This window comes from Thermoascus crustaceus, assembly GCF_041956765.1.
Source record: "Thermoascus crustaceus strain CBS 181.67 unplaced genomic scaffold VTN00scaffold_1, whole genome shotgun sequence".
In the NCBI taxonomy this organism is placed as follows: domain Eukaryota; kingdom Fungi; phylum Ascomycota; class Eurotiomycetes; order Eurotiales; family Thermoascaceae; genus Thermoascus; species Thermoascus crustaceus.
Window position 1 is genome coordinate 3,874,375 of NW_027192527.1, and position 22,663 is coordinate 3,897,037.

The following is a 22,663-nucleotide window of genomic DNA, read 5'->3' on the forward strand; positions in this document are numbered from 1 at the left end:
TTTCCACATGCTCCCGGGATGGTTTTTTCAAGCATTTCCAATTCAGCGGCGCTCTGTCAGGTACAACGTACCGGACTGTTTAACAGACGCTCGTACTTCTACGCGTTCGAGCATAATAATAATGATATAACAGCAAGAACAGCATCTCCCCCGAGCCTTGCGCGGCAAAACTCCACAGGTTGAATTTGGAATACCTAGACGGCCGCCCCACATCGAGCTCTATGGCCATATTCGGACTGGGGCACGGTCATAACGAACGATGTGGGTTGATAGCGTCGCCCGAACCTGAGACGGCATATCCTGAGTTGAATCCAAATGAAAACAAATCTTTACGAGTTATCTAAAGTAGCGCTGCTATTTTGCCAAATGTGTTCATCTTCTGCGGCTTTAGAATGGGCTGTGGCAGAAGCTTTCAAAAAGACAGGAAGGGACTGTGTTGCAAGGTAGGTCCTTTGAAGGCTTCACAAAAAAAATTCAGAATTCGGCACAAGATTTATCTTGCCTCTCGGGGATGCTGTAGAACATGTTAGCAACCAGAACACCCCACGCGTTGGAAAGAGGGCGGAAAAGCCTAGGGCCAACAAAGAAGGGCATACAGTACAATACTATGTACAGCGTAGGAGGGGTACAGCTGGATCTTGGAAGCTACGCAGACAAGTCATCCACAGATTCAATATGCAGGACCCCTGGCCGCTGCATCTGCATTGTCATAGACGACCGGCCGCACTGATTTAGCTGTCGTATCTGGAGATCTCGGATGAAGACAGGCAGGAGTCGCAGAGTCATGCAAGCAGGCGTTCGACAAGGCAGCCGACAGAGACCCGCATTGCCGCGATTATTACCCAGAGCGGGAGATAGCCTCTGTTTGAGATAATAATAATAATAATAATAACAGGCGGGGGGGCAACGGACGGCTCAGGTCTCTGTTTTCTAATTATTACCTGCCATCGGGCCAACCGTAAGGGCGGTAAGGCAATCCAGATCTATGTGAACAGCAAATCACAACTATGGATCTGATGGAGCCTAAGCAGAGGTAAAAAAGTGGTTCGATGCTGGCTGCGCAACGAGTCAGCCATCTCCTAGTTGTCAGGCCGGAACGAGGGGGAAGCGGCTGATCGGGCGAAACCATGGCTCGCAACATTGCCCGTCGCTGCCTCAGGCTGGACAGAGATACACGTGCAGCCTGCAGCAGCTTGGCCTTACCCTTGCCCTTGCCCTACGCCCTAGCGAATCTCCGCTTCGGGCGACCTGTCGCGCCATCTTGTCTTCCGCGGCAGTGAGCATGTTCGAACCTTAGTCCAGCCTGTGCCCATCTAAACCTGCAGCCCGTCACTTCTGGAGCTTCCCCATCCTACGTTACCTGATGTCTGTTTCGGAATAGATTACATCCATCATTCTCACACGTCTCCTGGAGCCATGGCGATGAATCGCATCCCTGGAGAAAATATCTACATAGGCGGGTTGGTTCTGGCTCGCCCCCTCAGACCTGCGGCTTCCCACTATCAGACTTCCTAGTCGATGCGGGTCATAGACGCTTCTTGGAGCATGCTAACAGCTCCCGCCATGTTCTAGCTTTTTGTCGCTCAAGAACAAAGCTGCACTGAGTAGAGCCAATATCACACATGTTGTCTCGGTGTTGCGGATGCAGCATCCAGACGAGACCTTCGCGCCTTTCAAACATCTCGTCATTGCCGTCGACGATGTCGGGGATGAGAATCTCCTCGAACATTTTGCCACTGCAAACGCCTTCATTCAATCTGGCCTGGATGCAGGTGGAGGCGTCCTAGTTCATTGGTCAGTGAGAACAGCTCCGTTGTCCCCAGTCGAGGAGAACTTCCTCATACATTTGGTATTCTGCACATCTGGCGATTTCGCCTTCTTTTATTTTCATCTCTATTCCCCGGCAACCTTTCCTGTTGGGCTTTCACTGTCGTTCACAGTGGCCTCGAAAGTGATGTTCTGAAGAGCTGCTGGCGAAACGGTCACTTCGGCTTGGTCTATCGACTTACCAAGTATCATGTGACCTTGCATGTTGCCCTTCGGACGTCACTGTTCTCCTTATCTAACAAAGCAGGAGTCTCTGAGGCTCAATGTCGCCTGATGTTATCATTTTCTTTTTAGATTTACATGGTTGCAGTATGAGGTTGTTCTGACACATGTACAACAGTGCCATGGGCAAATCCCGCTCTGCGACAATTTGCATTGCCTATCTTCTCCACCGCGAGCGTAATGCGCTGACACCGCAGGACGCCCTTGCCATCCTCCGGAAGGCTCGACCACTATGTGAACCAAATGAAGGCTTCATGGAACAGCTGTCTCTCTATCACCAAATGGGCTGTCCCGACGATGTCACAAAGCATCCACTTTACCAACGGTGGCTATACCGCCGTGAAGTCGAGGAAAGCGTAGCATGTGGCCGCGCGCCAGAGATGAATACAGTGCTCTTCGAAGACGAACGACCACTTGCTGCCCATGAATCTGGTGAATCGACAACAGAGATTAAGTGTCGTAAATGCCGGTTAGTCCTTCCTTTCTTTCTTCTGGTTGATATTAGGCATGAACACAGGGGTTGCCACCCTGTTCAGAGTTACATTAGAATACCAAGAATACCTTTGTGGTTACTGATGAGATGAACAATTTTCTTTTTGCCTCAACAGACGCACCCTAGCAACTGCACCGTTCATAGTGCCGCATGAGCAACAGAATCAGAGCCAGCAGAAGAAGTCCAAGGTTCCCGCGGCACCGGAGTGTGCTCACATTTTCTTACACCCACTGACGTGGATGCGTCCATCTCTCTTCCCTTCTTCGTATCCCCCAACCTCTTCAGACCCATCGTCACCGTCTAATCTTGATTCACAATCGGAAGATGCGCCACTATCAGGTCGTTTGACCTGTCCAAACACTGTCTGTGGATCAAACGTTGGAAAATTTGCATGGCAGGGCATGCAGTGCAGCTGCGGGAAATGGGTCGTACCAGCTATTGGCGTCGCCAAAAGCAGGGTCGATGTCGTTAACAAGGCACCAAAAGGAAGTGGGGCTACAAATTCACGTCTAGGAGGAATGGGCATCCGTTTGCCTCCTGGTATGCGGTCAACCAGCGCAGAGGAGTCTGAAGCAGGACGGGGCCATCTCTGACGATGATGACATGAAAGAACAATTACACGGTTACATGTTCAAGGCCACTAAATTTCCTTGATTTCTGACAGGCATTTTACGAGGGGATAAGTCTCCGGCCATCGATTCTGAGCAATGAGAGCGATGGAATGTTCGACTTGACCGTGTGGCTTCGCGATAGCATACATGCTTCTATTGGAGGGCTTACCCGGCTGCAACGAGATGGAATCGAACCTCAGAGCGTAATAGTCGGCGCATGGACAAACCAACCGCAGCAGTGGAGTTCTACGGAGTCTCTGGTCATTGGTTTATTGCCGACGGGACAGTCGTCAGCTACAGTGATCTGCCGGCGAGCCAACTTGGCAGAAGTCAGGAGATAAGCACTATCTGTGTGCGATCTTACCTACACTGGGTCCTGTAGAAATTTATCTCTTGAAGGGGTTTTAAGAAACCTTCTGGAAGCCCGCCGGTCCGGCGACATGAGAATTGGACATCCTTAACACGTACCGTCCACGTCGGGAAAATGGATGGTGCTAGGCATGTAATCTCCACGATTTGCCCTTCGGATCCTGGCGCTTAATTTACCCGTTCCACGTGTATTCTAGAACTTGTGTAATAGCGCCTGTGGCCTTGGCCATCCTTCCAGACGGATTCGAAAGCTCCCTGACCCATGGATTATCCGTCACTATTATGACCGTAAAACGATTTTCAGAAGCTCTTGTCCATTTTGAGCAACAGGCCAATCCGGGCTCTGGCAGCGGGTTTTCCGTGATTGGCTGCATCGTCGTTCTTAGACGGATTTGGAATACAGGCTTAGAGCCGATCACTCCACCGGAAGCACACCGTTTCTCTTGTGCACTTGAAAATAACGACACTTTTACCGATGGGGAGAAGCAGACCACGGCGGAAAAGCCTACCGCGTCAGTCCCTTGCCTTACCGCCCGAGCGGCAAACCTCTGATGTTCTAAACGCTAACTGCTTGCCGTTCAACGAGACAGGGCACTGGGAATCTGAAACCGCTAAGGTAGTTCGTGTGTCAGCAACTTCCAAGAGTCCAAGCTCCAACAGGCGATCCCAGCGCCCCGTTCACGAAATAATTACTTCCTTCTTTTTCTTGTCTGACCTCCTGCGGCGTCCCGCTGACCCGTGCACCAGTGTTATTACTCCTGAGGCTGTGACAAGCTGGCAATCATGGATCTTGCAGATCTTGCACTCCGTACGGAGTAACTGGACCCTGTACATCGTTACCCCATCGCGTGCGCCGACTGCTTTGGACGCCACGCGCTCGGTACCTCCAACTCGGGTCTCCACTTCTTACGTCTTTCTATTTGCACGAAATTATGGAGCGCGTCTGTACGTGGTACCGCTCTTGTTGTCAAACCTTCTTTTCCTCATTTGTGAATTCAAACATTAGGTAGCCAAAGACTGTCGGCAAGTTGACGGCAACTGTGTTGTTGAGGAGCCAGTGCCATAATAATGTCCTCACGGAGCAGCTCAAGTCTATTCCGCTATGGCAGCTGTGTTTGGGAGAGGAGTTTGAACTTGACGAGCTGAACTTCAAAATTCGAGCCGCGTTTCGGCGTGTATGAAGCGAAGATCGCGGACTTTGTCAACGCTTTCATCTATCTACCACAGTACTGCTGCAAAGCAAACTCCTGCAGCCCGAGGACTCTGTACGGAGAGTACAAGGAACTCAATCAGATTTAATATCTGAATCTTTGATCGTACACACGCAGCTTCCTGTGTTCCTTCCTGGTTTCTGCCTCATAAGAATTTTCTGCCCTTCTACAGTCCCTGTCTGACTCGGGATCCGGGCTCGGGCTGATGAGCCGTGTCAAAGAGGCGTTCCCCATATCCAGCCACCCAATACGATGGGCAGTACGGAGTATGTACAGACCGCCTCTCGGCGGTCAGCTTTCTCCGTATTGAGAAGGTGAAATAATTAATAGGTAGCTGTATCATCCATTACTAACACGGGAAAGACGCTAGTCGCGTCTCCTCTCGGGTACGTTCCCCGAGATTGGGAGCCTTACTCCCTATGCAGTAGCGACTGACATTTCCCTAGGCATTGAAGACTAACTTAGAAGCTCTATCTAGCAGTAGCGGCCGTTGCTCCCAGCCTTGGGAAAGATCGCTCTGGTTTTCCGTCACTTTTGGCGGACGTCATGAACATACCTGTACCGATACTGTACATCAGTGAGCAGCGCCACTGATGTTATGAAGAAAGAACCGTGAGTGAGGAAGATTCCCCACAATAAATAGCTGTCATTGGCTCTAGCTATGCCCTCCACTTCCCAATTACCGGTACAACATCCGATTGACACGGATCGTATGGGTCGTGAACCGAGTCAGGACCTCAGGTACACCGTATCATCTTCGCCTCGACTTTGCAGTCTTTGCATCAAAGCGGACTGGAACAACTAAGGAGTTGACAAATACTCGACAACCTTGCGAGTTAAATTGGTCCCCGAACAATCTTCTTTGCTTGGCGGAAGTCTGATGTGCAGTAAGCACGGAGTTCGCTGTACGCGTAGTGATACGGATCGACGATCAGAGGACTGTTTACCTTATTCGAAAGGGGAAAGGGAAAACAAAAAAATTTTTGAGCAAAGAGATCCTTCAGCACATCAGTCGAGTGGCTTTGAGTCCGGCCATTAGAACACCAGGAACTGGTACTTCCCAGCACTACAGTAGTTGCGAAGTACGGTATGGAGTACGAGTCCCTTTTCCCGTGAGATATGCATATATTTTTTGCACGTATATATGCCTGCAGCGGTGTTCAGACCTTGTCAACTCTGGAAGAAACAGGAAGATGCTTTCGACAAAGAGGCCTGAAGAAGGCGCCAGCTCAGTTATTATTCTCGATGATACAGTAGACAGGTGTCCAGAAGCTTGAGAAAATATTAAAATAACGGTGAACAATTTATTCGATCAGATGCGCGGGTACTGAGACAGGACAGCCAATGGTGGTTCGAACTGATGGACAGGCAACTATACTAGGGATACAGATGACCACGTCCATTATCATTTACACTGTATTCTCCTTGGTGGACAGAAGGTATTCAGGTACACTGTACGTCACGTCCACACCGCATATGGACAATTGACTTTGAAACCTCATCTGATATGAGATAAAGTTACCCCGGTGCCTGCACACTGTGTACGCAGTATACAGTATCCAGCTCAACACGGCCAAACGTGACTGGTGAGCGGTGAGAAGTTGAAAGCCATTAATTGACTATGAATGGCCAGCCATGACAGTACTAAGACACTGGTACTAGGCTACTAGTAGAGAAAGGTACTCTGAAAACGACGCTAGGCTTGCTGCCTATGCCAATGCGAACTGACGTTAGTATGCAGCCTCGGCGTTTCTTCAGCAACGCAGCTGCCAGCCAGAGAGAGCGCTGACCTCAGCTGAGCTGAGCTGAGAGTATTGTACGGAACATACAAACTGCTAGCCCACCCAGCAACCAGGTACTCTGTACTGTATGTACATACATACATACATACATACTGTACACAACACTACGTACGCAGTACTCTGTACGGCGTATTTATCGACTCTCTAGGATTCGCAGAAGGAAAGAAAGGAATAAACAAGCTAAAAATTCCCTGTCTGATGTGGAGATGCATAAAGTACGTACTACTGTACATCGTTCACCATGCACGCAATGCATTCTTTATTGTCTTGCTGTTTACAATCATGCCACACCTAATCTTCACTGATTATACTCATAGAGACCATTTATGAAAATTATAATGAACCAAGGGACTATCTATGTAATCAAGAAAGCAAAACTAGATACTTATCGATCCATCGACCACTACAAAGTAAAAATACAACAGGACAGATTGCCACAAGATCTTTGTTTGGTTGTTCTCTCTCTCTCTCTCTCTCTCTCTTTTCCTATCTATCATTTCCTGGAGTACCCTTTCCAACAGCCATCAGTCACAGTCGAGAAATACAATCGAACAAAGGGCAGAAAAGAAAAGAAGAGCGGGTACGATGTATGAATATTCAAGTGTCACCTTGTGGCGGGTGGTCTGGCGCAGGTTGAACTATATATAGCTTCCCTACCGAGGTATGTACAACTCACACTACATAGGGGTCACTTCATTTCAAGGATCAAGGCCATACAGCCCAGGAGAGATGGGCGATCATACCTAGAGGATTATTTTCTTCGGCGGTCACTGATTTAATTTACTTACTACTGCTGCTACTCTCTGGTCGCAAGGATTTCCCGTTTGTGGTACAGGACGCAAAGTTTGCTGCTACGGCGCAGTGGTATGTATCAGTTCAACAACAAGGGGTAGGGTTGGCTGCATTGAGCATGGCATGGGAATATTGTGTTGACTTGACATTGCGTCGATACTAGGTTCGAAAGACCATACTATGTATGTATGTACAACAGGCCGACCATGATAAAATCTGGAGGTAGGATAGGATGGATCGCGGATTACATCAGAAGGACTGCCACTGCTGCTGCTCCCGCACGCTAGAGGTTCCAAGTCATACAACACAGACCAGCTACTGCATCTCAAACTTGCAAGGTAAGGCTGAGAGGGTGGCTGCAGATAGAACAAAAAAAGAGAGAAGAAGAAGAAGCGAACATTGGGTGCAGTCAGCACTGCATCCTATGGCCCCGGACACTAGCACCCGAACATAATGCAGAGCGTCTTAGCTTTGTCAGTCGGGAGCCATCGTGGATACGGACCGTACCAGGTTAGTGCTTATGGATCGGAGCGGGGGAGGGAAAAAAAAGGCCCCCCAGATCGCAAGCAAACTTGTTTCCACCCCCCTCCGATAGATGAGTTGGCAAGATGAGACCAGTGCGAAAGGTCAGGTGAAGGACGGATAAGCCCTAGAGATCGAGGGTCCTTCTTGTCATCGAGAAGTGATATTCTGAACAAGGCCGCTCGGAGCTTATTATTCTTCGTGTTATGACGCCAAAATGCCTTCGCGGCCCTATTCAGTTCTGATCGCATCTTTCAGGCCACCGATGATGGGGAAAAAAATCTCGAGAACATCGCTAAGGATGCGGGTTACTGCGGCCATGATTGCATAATAATTGACCAAGCACTCTTGATGGTATTCAATCTGCAGCTGCAGTTCCTAATCGGGGAAATGCTATTGTTGCCTTCAGCGGATCAAGATAAGTTGACCTCCACCTCAAACGCAGCTGTCAGTTTTCCTGGCCTGAGGGAAAAAGGGTTGTGCACCGGTAACCGTTCACTAGCCATATGGAAAGTTAAAAAAAGCTGCATATCATGCGGACACCCGTCTTACACGGCATTCCGTGACGCGGTGCTCACGAAGAGGAGGGTTTCCAGGTTCAATATGTTGCATGAAAACTCGAACACATGTCTATGCAGATCTCATACATGCTGTCATGTTCAGAGTTTATGAAGTCATATCTCGAGCGGGCGGGACGAGTGCCTTCTGGGAGAACAGCGCTAAGAGGCACAGATGTCGAAGTTGGTAAAATGTGCAACCCACGAATCTTAATCGCCCGTAAGGCTGAGTCTCAGCAGGACTAGGCAAGGGCTCGGGCCGCTCTCGAGTGACAGGTTCTTTGATCGGCCGCCAAGCCCTTGCACAAGTGTATTTTTCAAGGTTGCCAGTATATTTCTTTTTCCGGCGCCCATCTAGCTTCCTGCAGTCAGCGAGGAGCATGCGATATACCTTGGGAAAGGATCCATTTTCACATCGATAGCGCAGAAGCGTGTCGCTCGTCCACCCCCCGGTGTGAGAGGAAGGGAGGGGAACCCTGTCGACCAGATGTTTGTGACTTTCAAGCCACCTTCCTGTCGGACTTGGTGGGGTAGATATGTATGTAGTAGCGCTCCTACTCCCGAAGAACCAGCCACTGCAATGGTTCCCTCTCCCCACCTCTCGATGACAGCCAACAGCACGCATGGACCACCAAAACGTGGGCTGCTCCTGGTTGTATTTGGAATAGCGATTTAGGCGATGCATTGGACCTAGAGCCCGGCCGCAATAGTTGCAAAAACCAGCCGTCGACTAGAAAGGGTTCAAGGGTTTCCGGTCGGTACCGAGGGAAAGAACGAAGGATCCTTTAGACGTTCACGGTTCCTTTTGGCGATCTCAATGTTACGGAGTCTGTCAATGCGCATCTGATAGAAAGTTCTGCTCCCACCCTCCCGGTTAGTCGATGAGTTGTCAAGAAGATAATCCTTGCATGCAGCCATGCCATGCCATGTCATGCACATGGTAAGTGACATACTTGTGTAGGGCGAAGATGCGAGGGGAGTCATCCGGCTTAGACTCAGCTGCGGTTTTCTTAATTGAATCAATCTGTAGTTTGTCAACTGGTGTCTTCCTGTGGGTAGAAGGGATCAGGCGGCCATGAGCATACCTTGTCATTTTTCTCTTTCTCGTCATCCCCCTTTCCTATTTTCGTTGTGTCCTTGTCTTCTTTCCCCTTGTCCTTGTCCTTGTCCTTGTCCTTGTCCTTGTCGTCACCCTTTTCTTTCTCTTTGTCTTTCTCCTCCTTCTCCTTCTTCTTCCGCTGCTTCTCCTCATATTCCTGCCTCACCTTCTCAATCTCACGAGCCATCGCTTCCTCTTTCTTCTTTGCTGCTTCCTGCTCGGAATCGACAATCGGTGAGCAAAACCCGCAGTCTTTGAGGTGGATAGGACATATATAGAAGAAGTCCTGCACGACATTGAGTCGAGTCAGCAAAGACAGTCACTTATATCGGAGCTGTCAGTTCTATCTCTAGTCACTCACTCTGTTATCCGGAGTAATCAACACACTTGATGATGGTTTGTAGCAGACGTAGCATGCCTTGGCGGCGGTGTCCGCGACTCGCCGCAGGTGCCAGACGTTAGGGAGAGACATGATAATGAGAAACAAATTTAATCTCCCGTAAGATAAAAATGGAAGGCATGCGGTATATCGTTGACTTTGAGAGCACCTGCGGTGCGGAAGCACAGCAGGCTGTTGAGACAGCTCAAGTGCTATGAGATAGCTATCCCGTTCTAAGTACGGTAATCGGAAGCTCAATTGCTGCGGGGCGCAAAGCGGACTTAATCAGCGGAGTGGTCATGTGATCGTCCTCTATGTATTGTTGGTGGACTACCTGTCAATTGACAATTCCTCCGAATTATCGCTGTGAAGTATACCTAATTTATCATTCCAAAATGTCATGTTGTTGAATTGGTAACGATAGATATTCAGCCTTAGCTTATATGAGGTGGTCAATTCACTCAGACAGATGATGATGATGAATTTACTCAATCGCCCCACGCTACAGACAGCAGTACCAACTTGCAGTAGCTACAGACCACATTCAAGTTTTTTTACTTGACCAGCATATAGCAACTAAGTACAAAATGATTTCTGTTCCTTCCGATTCCAATAAGCTCTTTTTTTCAATCAGCCATGATGGCAATAATGAAAGCAACCGTCCTCATTGTTCACCTCTGCAGATATTTATATTTTTAGTTTTATTTCCCTTCAGCGACATGGCTGATGTTGCTGCACTAGTGAACAGACATAAAGTCCTTAATGCTGCACTATACAATGCTCAAATCAACGGTCTAGACCATTGTTGGATTCTCTACCCTTGTTCGCTCCTTGAAAAGTCGGAGAAATTGTTCTGTAGACCAAGAGATCTCTTACACCCAGTTAGTTACCTCCAACCGTGTAGTTCTGGCATCTTGTCCTTATGACAAATAGGATTTCTGCACTGTTCATTTACTGTTCTTGAGATGTTGACTATAGTTAAAGTATAATGACTTGTGCAGCACAGGTGATGTTTGGGCATTGAATTCGCACTGAATTTCCCCAGTTAAGTCATTGACTATTCAGACATGTTTTTTATCGAGTGCTTTTGGCATCTGGTTTTGAGACATTGTAGATTCATTATTATGTCGAGATAGGATCATGAGAGTTTGACACACCCAATATACCAATATATATCACGAAGGATGTGAAATCTCAAAAGTGTCTTCGTCGCATGTGATACTGTAAGATCCCTTGATAGCCCCTGGACTAGAAAGTCAAAGGATCTTTCGGGTTCTTGCTTCATTTCATCCTGGTTATCCGCAAAGTTGTCCTGTACGGTGAGCAACCGGACAGCATGGCCGTGTCATACACTCAAAACGGTTGCGCTGACCTGAACGAGAAATAGTGTTTCAAAAATATAGCAGAGCCGGCGTGTCCTTGTGTTCTAGGAAGTCCTGATCGACCGCCAGACGTGGAGTTCGCATTCCGAAGCCTGGATCATAGAATTAGGTAGTTATCTGGCGGTTCGCTGAATTATCCTCTATATGTGACATGGAAAAAGCGGACGAGAATTCAAAAAGTATGAAATCTAAAATGCAATGAAAATTGTCAAGAAATAGAAGGATGTTCAATGGTACTGTAGCATCGTCGAAAGGACAAGCAATTACTCTGTGACACCTCTCTCCATGCCCATCAAAGCATGGTGCCCCTTTGAGCCGGGCAGGATTTCCGCCGCGTTCTGGGCGCGACGCCTGGCGTCGACCCAGAGCATGAATTCTCCGTAGCTCTTGGGCATGACCTCGATATCCTTTTCGACTAGGAACGTGTAGTTGAACATGCCAGTTGACTTCTTCGTGTCATGCTCCACGTCACGGACCTTGGTGTCAACTCGGACCTGCACCTTGGTGAACTTACTGTCCGAACCCTCCTTTACGTGCGGCTCCGTGTATGAGACGGTAGCCCTCAGGTAGAGCACGCTTCCGACAGGGACTGGGTTCTCAAAGGTACTAGGGTCCAGAGAAATGAAGGTTGGTCTGGCATGAGCAAAGGAAGCAGCGCAGCAGAATGCCAGCTCGAAGGTCTGCTTCAGGAGGAAGCCACCGAAAATCATGAAGTTGTGCCGGTTTCGGTCCTGCGGCTGCATGATCATTGCCGATTTCAGGACCGTGTCCTCCATGAAGATAACGTTTGGTGGCCTCTTAGCAGGCGAGTTCGGGTCTGTCATAAGTTAGTAAATGCGCCGTCTAGCTTAGGAGGGGATATCTGCTCACTCAGATAGGACATCTCCCTAGTCCACATGGAGTGAATAAGGTGGCTCTCCTCTTCGTTTGGAGCCACTTGGAGCAAGCTTCTGTTTCTCAACGCCTTTTTAGCTTTGTAGTTCTCTTCTCCCTTCTTGAAAAGGCGGTGCTCCTCTTCAGTCTCCAGCTTCAGGGGTGCGACAGGAACCGGCCTAGAAAATACGTGAGCAATGGATCAATCCAATCAAGAGAAGGTTTCCGCCCACTTCTTCGTCACCGGGTCCAGAGACACCATGGTGAAAGCGCAGGTGATCAATACATCTTCCGGCTTTACTTGCTCTCCTTCCGCAGGCGCTTTAGCAACCTGGAGAGAAATCTCCATACTGGATCTACCGGTTGCATACGTGACTTGGCCACTAAGCTCGAGATCACATATCTCCTTGAGAGGATGCTCGATGGTGATCCTGTCTGCGGCAGCAGTAACAGTAGTAACTGCATCGCCGGTATGTCTGTAGGCTATCACACCAGCAAGTGCATCTAGATCCATCAACAGAGAGCCTAATCTAGAAAGGTCTCAGCTTCATCTCTCAGACTAGGACCGGGGCTAAAAGACTAGTATGTACCTGATTTGCCCGGACGCATTGAGGTACGTGTCCAGCAACCACTTGTCTTGAGCCAGAGGCAGCACCTGATCGACACTGATCAGCATGCAATTTGAGACTCCGATCTTATGTGATACTCACGGCACAGTAGTAGCTATCGGACATCTTCTTTGGGGTCAAGTCCGGCTTCGGAATCTCCGCGGGAGATTTCCCGCCAGCCTTAGCTTCCTCCCGGCTCTTTGTGAGAGCGTCGATCCAAGGCGTCTTGACACGCATTGGCATCCAAGCTGGCCGAAATGCAGCATTCTGCAGACTTGGGTGGAAGTCTCTCAGGTGCATTCTTGGGGTGGCTCTCGCCCGGGGCACAGATGCCAGGCATCTGGCGCCCGTAGAGGCCGTTCCTCTACCTATCCCAAACATAGTCTTTGTGATCCAGAGGAGGTGGATGCCAGAGACCAGGGTGTTGAGAGAGAGATGATTCACACGAGGTCCAGACGTCGGCGTCGCGTTGGGGATTTACCCGTTCCGGGATCGGGCCCTGCGTCGGGAAAACCTCACAGGACAAGACCGTGCCGAGCCCGACGACGCAGGAGAGAACATTCACGGACTTCGAGTTTACCGCGGGCATCTGTCTGACATGATCTTCTTTTCCTACGAGAGATGCTCATCTTGCGTGGTCATCATGCAGCCAACCTGATGGTTGGACTCGATTGCCCGTCGGGATACTGAATGACATCATCCCGTTCTCTGAGCTTCGTATGGAAATACTACTAATGCTTGCGCTGCAGCTCTGCCTGTTGCCAGAGATAGGCTAACGCACTTGAGATGATGAATCAGAATAGGCTTATCAGATCAACAGCTACCGGAGAACCACAGAGCTTGACCGCGGAATAGGGCAGACCGGTTCGTCTGCGCTCGAGCCGATGTCCGACTCGCCCGACAAGATGGCCAGATCGCTCGGGATCTCAAGAACCGGAACTAACTATGTGGTTTAAAGCTTGTGCGACATTATCAATCAACCCTAGTGTCAGCAATACGGAGAACAGCTTTGATATAGAGGAGTGTCGGATGTAAGCTCTTTCTCGACCGAGAGCCCTGCGTCAAGGTGAAGTCATCGATCCAATATACAGAAACGTCGATTGCCTTGGTCGGGCCCGGATGGATATAAATTGGCCCAGAAGGAACGCCCATGGGTTGACGGAATTGTTCAATTGACTGAATCAAGTAGTATATTTCTATATCAGCAAGTCTTCAACCATGAGTGACCCGACCAACCCTAACATCTCGAAGAGATCTACCGAGCAATGGGCTCTCTACCAGAGGGAGAACTTCTGGAAGGTGAATGAGGGCAACTGGCCCCCGTTCAATACTGGTAAGACATGTCTCTGTGTTGCTACACATCCCCATTGTTAACATTCATCGTCTTTAGATCCCAGACAGCTCGAACAGCAAGCCAAGGAGAAATTGAGCCAAGGTGGATGGTATGTATTAAGCAACCCAGCTCTAGACCTCTTCCATACTGAGTGAATCGCCAAAAGGTTCTATGCGTCCTCGAACGCCGGGCAGTCATACACCCATCTTGCCAACAGGCAAGCCTTCTTCCGGCACCGCATTATCCCTCGACAGCTTGTTGACACAAACCTCCGCGACACAACCACCGAGATATTCGGCCACAACGTTTCCGCGCCCATTGGGTTCGCACCCATCGGAATCAACAAGATCTACCACAACCTGGCCGAGCTTCCTGTCGCTAAGGTGGCCGGAGAGCTTAACCTGCCCTACTGCCTCTCCACCGCAGGAAGCACGCCGATTGAGAAGGTCGCCGCGGCCAACGGGAATGGCCCACGCTTCTTCCAGCTGTACATGCCGCACGATGACGAGCTGACGCTCTCCCTGCTCAACCGGGCCTGGAAATCTGGCTTCGACGCCCTCATCCTGACCACAGATACCTGGCAGCTGGGCTGGCGACACGACGATGTCGCCCACTCCAACTACGCCTTCTACCGCGGCATCGGTGCCGACCTGGGTCTGTCGGACCCCGTCTTCCAGAAACGCTGCAAGGAAGCCGGTATCGACATCGAGAAAGACATCGTCGCCGCCTCGGCCAAGTGGATCGACAGCATCTGGCACGGCCGTGCTTGGTCATGGGAGAAGATCCCGTGGCTGATCGAGCAGTGGAAGCGCATCTCAGGCGGACGGCCCTTCGCCATCAAGGGCATCCAGTCCGTCGCGGACGCGAAGAAGTGCGTCGACTATGGCGTTGACGGAATCGTGGTGAGCAACCACGCCGGGCGGCAGGTTGACGGCGCGATTGCGAGCCTGGACGCGCTGGAGAACATCGCGGAGGCCGTCGGTGACAAGATTTACATCATGTACGACTCCGGAGTGCGCGGAGCCAGCGACGTTGTCAAAGCACTCGCCCTGGGAGCCAAGTTCGTCTTCGTCGGTCGCCTGTGGGTCTGGGGCCTCAGTGTCATGGGCGAGGAAGGTGTGCGCCACGTAATGAAGTCGCTGCTTGCGGATCTGGATATTTTGATGGGTGTCGCTGGGTTCAACAGCGTCAAGGAATTCGACCGCTCGATCATAGGTACGTTCTCATTGTCGAACTACCTCTTAAAACAGTGTTTAGGGTTACTGATAAATCTAATTTCCCTACAGAATCGTATCCCAAGTCGTACTCGCTCATCCACGAGAGATATGGACTCTAATGAACATTACTGAATAGGCATGGTCCCTCTGTGAGGAATAATCCTGGACTTTTTAGAATATTATACTGATGAGACGGTAGTAATAGCATAGAGTTAGCACATACCAAGTATACAGCTCAATGCATGATTGGCTATATATTCATTGCATCTCTCGGCCGAAACAGTTAGATCGACTAAGCTATCTAACCTAGGAACCTAGGTACCTTAGTTCCAAGGTAGACAGCAGTGTGGAGTATCCAGGTGGCAGGTATCTGGGTCATGAGGCAGCCTAATCCACATAACGAAAAATGTTAGATTAACCTACGGAGTACTATCTATGTATCCATCTATATCCCTAACGCATGACGTGATGGGACAGAACCCAAACATCCTGTCTGTGAAATCTGATCCGAGTTGCGAATACCCTATCATTTCTAGAAACTGCTCTGCTCTGCATGAAACATGCATGCATATGATTGCCTCAAACTAGGACCCCCGAAACTAAGAGTAGCCCTAAGTCAATCTAAAAAGATGGACCGGACCGATATCAGCCGGCTCTTTTCTTCCCTCCCCCCTCCCCGACTTCGGACCGGATCCGGACCCGGACGGACTGACTGAATGGATGAATGAATCCATTCATTCTCGAGCCGCTTCTCAGAGTAGACAAATCTTACCAGTAGATGGAGGGTGGCTTCACTTGTCTTGTCCTATATATATATATACACACGCAGAGTGGCAAGAAGTCAGAATTCCATACAGTACAGTGATGTTTTCCATGTGCAACGGAAACAGAAACATAAATCAAAACCAAATTTAGTTGACTAGGTACAGTACCTACCTAATCCATGCATCTATGATGAATGGCACTCTGGAAGTTGTTGGGTGAACTTGCGACCAATGTGTCGGCTTCTGGATACAGTTATGGTACCCACATGCAGCTAGTGAGATGTAACGAGGCACGCTCCATGGCCATCTGATTGTTAAATACCACAAAATTTATCACGTCAGAGACATTTCTGGGCTCTGAGTGACGAATATAAAATGGTGGAGTAGGAGATTTCAAGCTCGCATAGACACCGTCATCCTTCATGAAAGGGGTATATTTATACGAACCCTGACCCTAGGACCCTCTTATACCTGAACCGACCTCGCTGCCCTGCATCTCCGGCTGGCCGATACTCTTGACCCAATTCTGCTACAACTCCCCCGGAACCATGACCCCTCTTTTGATGACCGATCCATATCGCACCCCCAGCAGCACTGTTTCCAGCGATTCTTTTGGTCATTTGTTCTCTCTTCTCGCGTTCCCAGATGGCCCAGATTCCCATAATCACAGAGATAATGAACAACGGTACACCGAAGCCAGCACCCACGGCTGTCAATCTGCCCCTATTGGTATCACTGGTAGTAGTGCCAGTTGCAGTGCCAGTTGCCCCTCCCGCACCTGTACTCGTGCTCGCAGTTGTGCTTGTAGCACTTGCACTAGTACCCGATGATGCAATTCTTTGGGGTTTGAAGCCGTCGAAGCCTACATCACTGAGGTATTCGCCGTTGTCCGGGCCAGATTCGGAGGTAGTATTGCACGGCACTGCGTTGCCATTACCGCACCAGTATTGGTAGGGTCACGTTTTGCCTAGACCGGGGCAGGGCCATATGTAAAAAAATGATATAGAATATAGAATACTGATGATCTAGCGCTCGGATTAGACTGCACCGTTTTCGAGCATTCTCGGATATTCCAATATTCCTTGAGAGACACTGCGATATTACCGCGATAAATGATACCCTTCCACCAGGACAGATAGATCCGCAAGTCATGACTGCTTCTTCGAATTCCCCCACCTCCGCAAGAACAGCATCCTTTCCTGCCGCCCTCCCACCAGGCTCCGATCACATAACAGGCGTAGACTCCGTATTCCCATTCACCGAACAGGATTCCTCGATAATATGCCTGGAGTCTGCACTTGCTGTTGTGAGAACGTTTCGCAGCTTACCCCGTCCTGACCTTGGGAGTACGACTGACTCATCATCATCTATGGCCACAGAGATGCGGACCAGGCAACAACCTTTTCCAACATCGACGACGCACCACAGACGTCTTCAAACCCTGTCACATTTTGCATGCAGCGCCATGCAAGTTGCTATGCCATGCTGATGATCCTCTACAAGGTCAGAGCATCATCGGCGTCCGGACGGTTGTCAGACTGCTCTTATCTGTTCAGCCAGCCCGAATCAGGAACAGAGGTTCAGGACTCGGAGAGGCTGGTCGAAGAGCTACAGCACGGTGTCGGGACCGCTCTCGCGACTTTCAAAGATTATTACGTCGCATTCGAGGCGATCAGTGGCATGGATGATAAGATTGAAGGTGCTTTCAAGCCCCTGTGAGGAATGAAATCCTAAATTCTTATTAAGCGATCAAACTATTATTCCTACGGTATTAGGAATCGTGGAATAGGATTCTCTCTCCCTCATCTTCTACCCAGGTACGAAGTAGTGGCAACGTCGGTGTTGGAGGTTTGGGAGTCCATATTAATATAGACATTGAAATAGGAACATCCGATGTCCAAAAAGGTTGGTTTCCGTTGAATTTGAGGAGACTACTGTCTGTGATCCACCTTGAAAAAGAAACGCACGTCTTGGAGAGTCAATGGAAACTCGCACATTGGTCACCAAGCAGAGGGGGGCGGTGGAGTCTGGACTCTGTAGAAATGTGCCGGGAAGAGCATCTCCCTTGCCGTTTTGAGGACGAGTGAGACGGCTGCACCATTATTGGTTTTCGGAGTATTCCGTACCGTATACAGAGTACTGTACGGCGTAAGGAATTGACATCGCTGCTTTCTGTTGGAGTATGGCCTCAACGTTCAATAGACCAAGCCGCGTATTATCCTTACTGGAAAGTACAGTAGTACTGGGTAGGTCATCTGGAGGGATTGGCGAAGGGTACACAACGTACGGGCCAGCTGAATAAGGTGGTGGTCCTGTTCTAGGTCCTAGTATCTCCGGGGCAAGAAAGGTGACTGCTACTAGATGGTAGGTTGTTATTCAATGTCTTGTAAAGACTAGTGACAGTCATTGGTATAATGGGAGAGTCCTTTTTCGCAACGTCACCATGAAGACTTTGGTGGAATAATAATACTTCGTCTTTCAGCGTAGATATTTCGAGAGCAGCGTCATCTGCAAGAACAGGTGTCCCTTGTACCTCGAGCGTCCACTGAACCGTCTGTACTGATGCAATTGGTTACGTACTCACCCTCGCTTAGTAAAACTGCAGACACTCAGACAGCCCCAGACTCGGAGCCTGGAAGTCTGGCCAGCGAGCCAGTGCCTTCGAGACCTGTTCCAGTGCTCCACGGCGAACGCCACAGCCAAGTCGAGTTGTTTCAGAGACAGCTGCCGGTGTTCCTGAAAAGCTTGTATATGGGATTACTCCATGCGGAATATCTTTTCCATGTTCTCAGTTTCTCCTCATTTAGGTATTATTCTGAGGCGTTCCTGTGTCTCTTTCAGCTTTCGCAAATCTGGATGTATGCAGTTAGGTATGCCCGCAGATGCATAGGAAGAGGGTGTTATGGGACCTGAGCAGTGAGGTTTCTCTCAAATCAAAACAAAGGAAGGAGGTCTCGACAATTCCCGGAGGCTGGGGATTGCGTTGGATGCGCAGGTTGAAGAACCACACAGATCTGCCCTACGCAGTACGGAGGATATCTTTGGTCCATGTGTTTTTCTCGGGGGTGCCCCCACCGTCGGCCTAAGCCGAGGAGAGATGGCGCGCGATGTGCCGTCCCGCAGATCTTGTGAGAAAGAAATTCGGTTGCTGCGATAACAGTGCCCATAAGTATTTTTTTTTCTTTCGTAGTGTGGTAGAGGAGCCATCTATCAAATCATGTCACGTCGTCCCGGCTCGACCTCTGGTCTGTTTCAGCATTCTTTTTATGTGTAATGGTTCGAACTTCATAGAAGTTGTTGTGCCCTGTGCGGGAGTAGTTCTAGACCACGTGCGCGGTCCAAATATAGAGGGACTATTAGCTGTGGCTGGCCTGCCATTGGGACCTCGGAATAATCATCAGTCGTCGCTATACCTGTATGCGGCGTGCAAGGAAATATCGATTACCCTGGAAAATCCGACAAGACGCAAGCCTCAGCTGGATGTACTGCGTATGCATGCGCTGCATGCGCTGCATGAGTTTCAGTGTTTCAGTATCATCGTGGTGGCAATGGCGAAGTGTCAACCAGGCCCAGGGAGAGTCGCACTGCAGGTTGGAGTCGGACGCTAAGCAAGCCATGAAATAATGTCAGAACTTAGCCGGAGTGCATGCAGTGTCTGTATGGACGCTGGACGAACTCGATGTTGTCATAGTGGGTTTTCTAAGACCACAACGCGGGTGATTCATCCCTTGTTCCTGTACTCGGTTAACTCCACAAGTTTGTAAACTCCGACCTCCCAGGGGAGCAAGAGAAGATTATCGTGCTGGAGCTGAGAGTCGCCCCAAAGCAAACCAGAGCTGGCAGAGCCCTTGTAACGCAACGATGGATGCAGACTGGAGAAAATCAGTGGATGTTCATGTTCCCCTGATGGAGCGGCAAACTGCAGGTCATTGAATATTGCTCAAGCTCACCTTAGCACTGGCCAGCTTCTTATCGTAGCCCGCGCGACGGAGGATTTAGAGGTTGTTTTAGCCACAGCAGGGAGCTGCCAGAGATCCAACCACAGCAGCAGGAGCCTCGAAACGGCCAAACCTTAGGGAACGCTTTTGATCCGGGGGCTTCCTTGGAGCCCAAAGGGGAAAGCTGGCAATTCCAGGGGCTCTCCACAGATTGTCAGATCGGCTGCTGGTGCCGTATGGAAATGGGTTGTGAGCGGCGAACCAGAGACAAAACGGCTTGCCCCTGGTTCCTTGGCTGCTGCAGAGAGCCAACACCACACCAGCTCTTCTTATCTCCGTGTCCTGGACGTCTCCTCATCTCAGGACGTCCTCGTCCTTTCCCCCCGTCCTTATCCTAAATTCCTAGTCCTCTCTTTCTCCGACCTTCTTCATCCCTCGTTCTCTCTTTTTTATTGTTTTGTTCTCTGCTTGATTGAATACTCCGCATTTTCGCTTCGGTTCTTTTTGTCCTACCCCTCCTCCCTTCCCTCGTTCTCCATCTTTGAAACTCCCGGCCCCATTCCAGACCTTTCCGTATTGGCTAATTGATACCACATAGTCAGGGTCTCAACCTATGCCAATTGAGAAAAGATTGAACCGAAAAATAAGAAACAGCAAAGTCAGCTAGCACATTGCCAGTTCAGCCGATCACCAACTGGACATTTGGGTCAGACTCGAACAATCGAAGACTCATTCATCTATTGTGGACTCCCTAAATTATCGTCCAAGACCTACTCTCAAATAGCCGTATTATAACACGCATTATATCAGCTGGATATCTCGTGCATCGTCAAATGAAGTCGTGAGCAGTGTTCAGGAAACAGATCCTCTTATAGGATCATGCGTCTCCCACAATGTCTTCTGCTTGCGACTTATCTGTCGACAGGCGTATCTGCCTTCTACCCATACATATTCAAGCTCACGGCATCGCTTGATGGTGACAGGAAAGCTTCAGAAAAGTTGCAAGGTCGATTTTTCCCATGGATCCTGGAGAATGACGTTGAAGATGACGGCGTCAGTCTTCCGAAGTTGGAGCTCAAGAAGCTTCCAAAAAATGTGCGTATAGGATGACATTTGACTCTCACTGTATGTTTTCTGACATGCAATCGCAGGCACCACGAGACAACAACTACGCGCTAGTTAAGGGAGACGAGCCATCGATGGCACACAGCGTAAGCATCGATAATGATGGTCATGACCTTTCGTACTTCTCTACCGTCAAGTTCGGTTCGAAAGGCCAGGAGATGTTGATGCTCTTGGATACCGGCGGTACAAATACGTGGGTCTTCGGTTCTGACTGCAAATCGCAAGCATGTCAACAGCACAACACCTTTGGCGACAAGGATTCAACGACCCTAAAAATCGATACCGATCCATGGAAGGTCGGGTACGGATCCGGAGCTGTCAGTGGTGTTCTTGCGAACGATACTGTATCCTTCGCCGGCTTCGACTTGGAGATGACCTTCGGTTTAGCCTTGAATGCAACGGATGATTTCTGTCTTTTCAAAATGGATGGCATCCTAGGACTTGCACGGTCAGATGGCAGCGAAACTGGGACGCCCACTTTCATGGACATGGTGGCCGATTCCAAGATGCTGAAATCGAACATCATCGGCATCAGTCTTTCACGAACCTCCGACGGAGTCAACGACGGGGAAATGACATTCGGCGATGTTGATAAGACCAAATATCTCGGTGACATTACTTACACCGGTGCTGCCACCAATCTCAACCGCTGGCAGATTCCAGTTGATGATGCTGGCGTGGACGGCAAGGCTTGCAACTTCACGGGCAAGTCCGCAATCATTGACACGGGAACGTCGTACATCTTGATTCCTCTCGAAGATGCGGTCACGTTACATGCTTTGATACCGGGCTCGTCGCCGAAAGGAGAGAACGGAGAGAACTTTGTCGTGCCGTGTGATTCGACGGCCAAGGTGCAATTGACGTTCTCTGGGGTTACCTACGATATCTCCCCGAAAGATTACATCGGGGGTCCTGCTGACAGTTCCGGTAAAACGTGCCTGTCGACCATCATCGGGCATCAGATTTTCGGGCCGGATGATTGGCTAGTGGGTGATGTCTTTCTAAAGAATGTCTACTCTGTTTTCGACTTCGACAACAACCAAGTAGGCTTTGCTAGACGGGCGCCACCTACTACTACCACCACAGCTGCTGCCAATCCGACCGCAGCTCCCCCTTCTGAGACGACATCGTCTGACGCCATAACGACTGGATCTGCAGTTTCCGCTGTGTATGCTGGGGCTGCAGCGAAAACTGCCATCACACCATCGCTTGCGACAGCGGTCTTGACGAGCTCGTTGTGGTTATCACCTGTTCTTGCTGTCCTGGGAGCGCTTGTGTAGTTCATACCAACCCTTCCATCCTGGCTTCAGCCATCCATCGACTCACTTTCCAAGCCCCAACTAAAATACCACAACAGACGAGGTGTGGGAGTGAAGATCACCACATAGCATCACACCATCATCTCGCGCTCGCTTTGTACTATTCTTTTACCACATACACCCCTCAGTGCATCGTCTGCCGCAAATTGCCTTGCTCTCACATAACAACAACAACCTCTGTACAGTCTATATACATACCCTTCAGTCTGAACATTGTATT

At 49.6% G+C, this 22,663-nt stretch overlaps 6 protein-coding genes across 6 annotated transcripts; 4 read left to right on the forward strand and 2 right to left on the reverse strand.

The window, feature by feature from the left end:
* Positions 1 to 1,416: 1,416 nt before the first annotated feature.
* VTN00DRAFT_1371 (uncharacterized protein) lies at positions 1,417 to 3,135 on the forward strand (the record flags this gene model as incomplete). Its single annotated transcript, XM_069427471.1, has 4 exons — positions 1,417 to 1,460; positions 1,573 to 1,794; positions 2,168 to 2,518; positions 2,658 to 3,135. The coding sequence occupies 4 exons, from the start codon at positions 1,417 to 1,419 to the stop codon at positions 3,133 to 3,135; spliced, it is 1,095 nt and encodes a 364-aa protein (XP_069292073.1).
* Positions 3,136 to 9,147: 6,012 nt separating this feature from the next.
* On the reverse strand, positions 9,148 to 9,977 carry VTN00DRAFT_1372 (uncharacterized protein; the record flags this gene model as incomplete). Its single annotated transcript, XM_069427472.1, has 4 exons — positions 9,148 to 9,262; positions 9,360 to 9,430; positions 9,492 to 9,791; positions 9,867 to 9,977. The coding sequence occupies 4 exons, from the start codon at positions 9,975 to 9,977 to the stop codon at positions 9,148 to 9,150; spliced, it is 597 nt and encodes a 198-aa protein (XP_069292074.1).
* Positions 9,978 to 11,529: 1,552 nt separating this feature from the next.
* On the reverse strand, positions 11,530 to 13,128 carry VTN00DRAFT_1373 (uncharacterized protein; the record flags this gene model as incomplete). The annotated part of the gene is made up of 5 exons (XM_069427473.1): positions 11,530 to 12,083; positions 12,137 to 12,318; positions 12,373 to 12,669; positions 12,730 to 12,794; positions 12,850 to 13,128. The coding sequence occupies 5 exons, from the start codon at positions 13,126 to 13,128 to the stop codon at positions 11,530 to 11,532; spliced, it is 1,377 nt and encodes a 458-aa protein (XP_069292075.1).
* Positions 13,129 to 13,965: 837 nt separating this feature from the next.
* On the forward strand, positions 13,966 to 15,416 carry VTN00DRAFT_1374 (uncharacterized protein; the record flags this gene model as incomplete). Its single annotated transcript, XM_069427474.1, has 4 exons — positions 13,966 to 14,080; positions 14,138 to 14,189; positions 14,247 to 15,295; positions 15,367 to 15,416. 4 exons carry the CDS (start codon positions 13,966 to 13,968, stop codon positions 15,414 to 15,416), a joined length of 1,266 nt encoding a protein of 421 aa, XP_069292076.1.
* A 1,320-nt stretch (positions 15,417 to 16,736) lies between these two features.
* Positions 16,737 to 17,780, forward strand: VTN00DRAFT_1375 (uncharacterized protein; the record flags this gene model as incomplete). The annotated part of the gene is made up of 3 exons (XM_069427475.1): positions 16,737 to 17,011; positions 17,091 to 17,204; positions 17,441 to 17,780. The coding sequence occupies 3 exons, from the start codon at positions 16,737 to 16,739 to the stop codon at positions 17,778 to 17,780; spliced, it is 729 nt and encodes a 242-aa protein (XP_069292077.1).
* Positions 17,781 to 20,878: 3,098 nt separating this feature from the next.
* VTN00DRAFT_1376 (uncharacterized protein) lies at positions 20,879 to 22,404 on the forward strand (the record flags this gene model as incomplete). Its single annotated transcript, XM_069427476.1, has 2 exons — positions 20,879 to 21,094; positions 21,151 to 22,404. 2 exons carry the CDS (start codon positions 20,879 to 20,881, stop codon positions 22,402 to 22,404), a joined length of 1,470 nt encoding a protein of 489 aa, XP_069292078.1.
* Positions 22,405 to 22,663: the final 259 nt, after the last annotated feature.